The sequence below is a fragment of the Lepisosteus platostomus genome, chromosome 5, assembly GCF_059453375.1.
Source record: "Lepisosteus platostomus isolate fLepPlt1 chromosome 5, fLepPlt1.hap1, whole genome shotgun sequence".
Classification (NCBI taxonomy): Eukaryota; Metazoa; Chordata; class Actinopteri; order Semionotiformes; family Lepisosteidae; genus Lepisosteus; species Lepisosteus platostomus.
The window spans coordinates 31,522,044-31,526,848 of record NC_142615.1 but is presented as its reverse complement, the minus strand read 5'-3'; the positions used below and the strand labels follow the sequence as shown (position 1 = coordinate 31,526,848).

The 4,805-nt window shown below is 48.6% G+C and overlaps 1 protein-coding gene across 1 annotated transcript; it reads right to left on the bottom strand.

Annotated features, from left to right (window-relative positions):
* Positions 1-2,204: 2,204 nt before the first annotated feature.
* LOC148665554 (uncharacterized) lies at positions 2,205-4,360 on the bottom strand (the record flags this gene model as incomplete). The annotated part of the gene is made up of 3 exons (XM_088630948.1): positions 2,205-2,844; positions 3,504-3,712; positions 3,886-4,360. Coding segments are annotated over 3 exons (873 nt in total), but the record flags the coding sequence as incomplete, so codon positions are not given.
* Positions 4,361-4,805: the final 445 nt, after the last annotated feature.

Genomic DNA, 4,805 nt, shown 5'->3' with positions numbered 1-4,805 from the left:
ATATTATATCATATTATTTCTCCTGTGATTCCTCAAATGGTTACCTTTCTTCATTTATTATGGGTTTTCTTATCCATTCAGCCCTGTTTGCTGGGTTGTTAGACAGTCTAATTTCCAGTCTCGTCTCCTATGTGTTCCCATCATTTGATTGCAGCTCGTCTGAAAAAGGTCTTTACACCCTGTATCATTCACACCACACTGTGTTGCAGACAGTAGCTGCGGTCACCCACTTTATCTATCGCTGGAGCTGTAATCGGGAGCATTATCAGATATGGTATTTCAGCGTGGTTCGGTCATCTATCAGTTCATTTTAAATGGCAAATGACCCGCCTCATCCAGACAGCTTTCGAGGTCAAGGGAGTGAAACAGCAGCCCTCCCTGCAGGCCATCTTTGAAAAATCCCTAATCAGACAGGCAGGAAAAATGATATCAGATCCTTCCCACATCCTCAACCCTGAATACCAACTTCTTCCTTCTGGCAAACTTTTCAGGGCTCCCAAATGTAAGTAAAACGGATACAAACATTCCTTTGTTCCACTATGCATTACAGCTGTCAACACAAAAATGTTCAAGGATAAACAATTTTGACTCTTACAACCCACCTGAGCGCAATATGTTTTTGCGATGTGTTATAAACGTTCCATGCCGTTATGTGTTCTACTGTACGTGTGCAATAGAATAATGTGCAATGTCTTTCTTATTTTTTGTAATCGTGTAATGTGCAATGATTTCCTTTTCTTCTCTCTTTCTTATTTTCCATGCTATTTAAATGTACAGGAGTGCTGGTTGTCCATAAAATATTTGCCTCAGGGGACAATAAAAGTCTTATCTCTTTGCTGGAATTTTTTTTTGCCCATCTGTTGAGAGAATTGAAGTGTGAAAGAGCGTGAGGTGTTAAAGTAGCTCCTGTCAGGTTTATTATATTGCTATTGCTTTGTTTGAATATACTGTTATCTGTTGTGGGAATTTTAAAAAATCATCTGTGTTAGTGTGGGCATGGCTCTGTAAATGGCTGAATTAGCTTTTAACTCATCATTCTGTACGGTACAAAACAGAGCAGAAGATAGATAAGACTTTATTGATCCTGAAGGGAAATTGATGTGTTACAGCAGTCCAAGACAAGCCAAAAAAAAACAGACACCAGAATAGACGAAAAATTAAAATGCGTACAACAATACAAAATAAATATAAAAAAATCACTTAAATAGAAATATAAAAGACTCTTTTCACAGGTCCCAGGCTCTTACACAGTCTGGTCTCTCTGGGTGGCGGCGTTTATTTGAACATCTCTCCAGGCTCCGTTCTTGCGCCTGTGTCTCCTGTAAGTCTCTCTTTCAGCGAACTCAGAGCAAGAGCTGCTGCCCTCTAGTTTTTACTGAAGTAGGGGGACGAACTGACATCACCTCTTCATGTGGTTTAAGCAGCTGGAGTCACATTAGAACGTCCCCAGAAAGGGTGGACATAATATGGTCACTACTGTCATGAGTCTGTTATGCAGCTGTCGCTGGGAACATTTTAATATTTAAATGAAACTGCTTTCCAGTGAACATTAATACATGCGTGAACTAATACGAATGTCATTTAGTAACGGCGAACTTAACTGTCTGTCTTTGTTCGTAGCCGTATTACAGCTGGTGAATGTAGAGCCATGTGCGATGTGAGGGCGTGGTGTGTGAGAGTGGGTTTTCAGAGATCGTGGGGAGCAGAGCGATCTAAAATGAAGGAAAGGCACGTTTAACTGGGGTGTAAACCTGAACTGTGTTCGGTCACCTCTGAGTGTCAGTTGAATAGATGTGTTGTCTTTTGTTATTTGGATGGGACTCCACCCTCTCGGCTCTCAGGGTAAAGCAGGGATATGGAGAAAAGGTTGTTTAGTCAAATGGAACGGTACGTTTCTGGAGAGAAGCCAGGGTCTCGGCTTCCACCACAGGGCTGGTCGGCTTGTTCCACACCCCTGCCCCCCTCTGTGTACAGAAGACCCTCCTGTCCTGACTGGAGAAGCTCACCCAGCTGTGTCTGGCGAAGGAATAAGCTTCAACAACATGGCCGGGCAGCTTGTTAACCAACCCCACCACCCTCTGTGTACAGAAGAGCTTCTCTGAGTGGAGGAGCTCACCCAGCTGTATCTGGAGGGAAGCCAGGGTATCGGCTTAAACCACAGGGCTGGGCAGCTTGTATCACAGACGGCAAAGGAATCAGACTGCTCCAATCGAGACCATTTTATTGTGCAGTTCCATTATTTCATGCCATACAGATGGGGATCAGGCACATGAATTACACCGTGTGTGGGGGATCCCAAGTATGACATTGTGGAGCTATGTGACAGTCACCCCCCTCACTTAAGCTGTCCAGTTTCCATTAATGAACATAGTCAAAAAGGTGCATTTGAAATGTTCTGCAGTCACACTAGAAACATGGACATAACCAAACCCCCCTGCTGTAGATTAGCAACACCCTAGCCTTGATCCTAGTCTGCATGATAACCCCTCACCAGAACCCCAGGAGCAGGGAAAAGCGATTCCCATCCTCCATGACATCATAAATCACCACATGACATCATCAAGAAACTAGACAGATGGCCAAGCAGGGACCCCATTATAATGCAGGAAGCGCAGAGGCTCTGAGAGAGCTCTTCCTGGTCCTTGTCCTCCTGCCTCAGACTCCGATGGCCATGTCCTGGGAGAGGCTCAGCTGCTCCAGCTCTTGCAGGGCCCGGTCGTACTCCCTCTGCAGCTGCTCCGCAGACAGACTGGAGGGGCGCAGGGCCAGGAAGCTGTAGGCGTCTTCGCAGTGAGAGAACTTCTCCCCCACACTGGAGCAGCAGGCACACAGCACCTGGAAGGACTGCAGTGTGCGTGTGCGTGTGCGTGTGCGTGCGCGCAGATCAATTGTGTGTATGTGTTGCATTGATGTACACAGTACAAATGTGTAGTGTGTATACAGTATAGTTGGGTGTAGAGTGTGGTTGTGTGTATTGTGTATACAGATCAGTGGTGTGTAAAGTGTGTATGCATTGATGTATGTAGTACAAATGTGCATGCATGTGTAGTGTGTCGTTGTGTGTATTGTGAATACAGATCAGTTGTGTGTACAGTGTGTGTATGCATTGCGACGATGTGTACAGTATCAATGTGTGTGTGTGTGTGTAGTGTGTATGCGTTGTGTTGATGGATATAGTACGAATGTGTGTGCGTGTGTAGTGTGTATAGAGTATAGTAGGGTGTAGAGTGCGATTGTGTCAGATCAGTTGAGTGTATGCATTGTGTTGGTGTGTACGGTGCGATTGTAGTCAGAATGTGTGTAGTGTGCATTTGTGCACAGTGTGTAGATGTGTGGAGAAAAATGGCAGTTATTAACTCTAAAATGAATGACTGTCCTAAAATATCATAGTTTCCTTATTTCCAGCTACTGTAGACAGCTACCCGTCTGACTGACGGAGGCTCCCACTGAAATTCGGGAGAGAAAATCACACCACCGATCTGCCCCCCTGCCCCTCCACCCACCTGCTCCGCCTCATCTAGGCTCTTAAGGTACTCCTCCTTGAAGTCCTGGATGTAATCCAGGAAGCTCTCTCCCGCCTCTGTCTTCTGCCCCAGGCTGGCGATGGCTACCCAGGCCATGTCGCAGAAGTTGTGTAGCCTCAGCAGGATCTGCTGGACGCGGGACAGGCAGCGCTGCACCTCCTGCAGCTGCTTGGGCTTCCCAAGCTTCCCTGAGGGAGAGGGAGAGGGGTGGGCAGCAAGCAACAGGCACAAGGCAGGACTAACCCTGGATAGCACAGCAGTTCATCACAGGACACACACACACACCCTGGACAGGATGCCAGTCCATCACAGGACACGCACGCACGCACGCACGCACGCACGCACGCACGCACGCACGCACGCACGCACGCACGCACGCACGCGCGCTGGACGGCCTGCATGCAGTTGAGCTCCGCCGCGTTGTCCCAGATCTCCCGGGCAAGGCAGTTGTCTTCCCCGAAGAGGTGGCGCAGCTCACCCTCCAGGGCGCTCAGGCAGGCGTTGTTGCTCTTGTCGCTGTAGGCCCAGCAGCTACCCTGGCCCCGCCTCTTCTCCGCCAGCTTGTCCTGGATCTGCCGCCCCACCCGGGCCTTCTCCTCGCTCAGCCGGGCCAGCCGGTCCTTCAGGGCGTGGGCCTGTGCCCGCAGCGCCTCCGCCTCCCGCGTCTTCTTCTCCCTCTCCTGCTGCTCGCTCTCGCGGACCGCCTTCACATCGCTGCAGGTGAAGGGAGGATCCCACACTGACAGGCCGGAGGAACTGAGTCTTCGTGTTAAAATCCGCCGCGGGCCGCCAAAAACAGCCCGCCAGACGGATAAGACCGGAGGGGAAGAGAGTGTTCAAATGCAGCTGCTTCGGCCGCTGCAGGAAAAGCTCGTCCCGGCAACAGGGAGAAAAGAGCCAGGAGTTTGCACCATTCCCAAAGGGGGAACCACAGCGCTTTCACTTAAATCCCCCCCAAAAAAAATTTCTAGAACATCGATAATGAAATGGTGGTAACCGAGATCTAATAAGCGGATCTTTTAGTAGTAACTTCAGTAGTAACAAATAACTTTTTTTACTAGTTGTTTGAGGACGCCTCATTGTTGAAGAGGGCCAAGCGGCTGATAATTCGGCCCTTTTCCGCCAGAGGGTGCCCCAAGTCCTATCAGACTTCCATCAGGTCTACGCGTTCCCACAGTTGAAGCCATTTGGACATAAGGAAGAGATTCCCGAGGATAATATAACCACCTGCGGCTGTTATGGGTGGGCATTCATTTTCGATTTTGTTAATTAGATCTCACT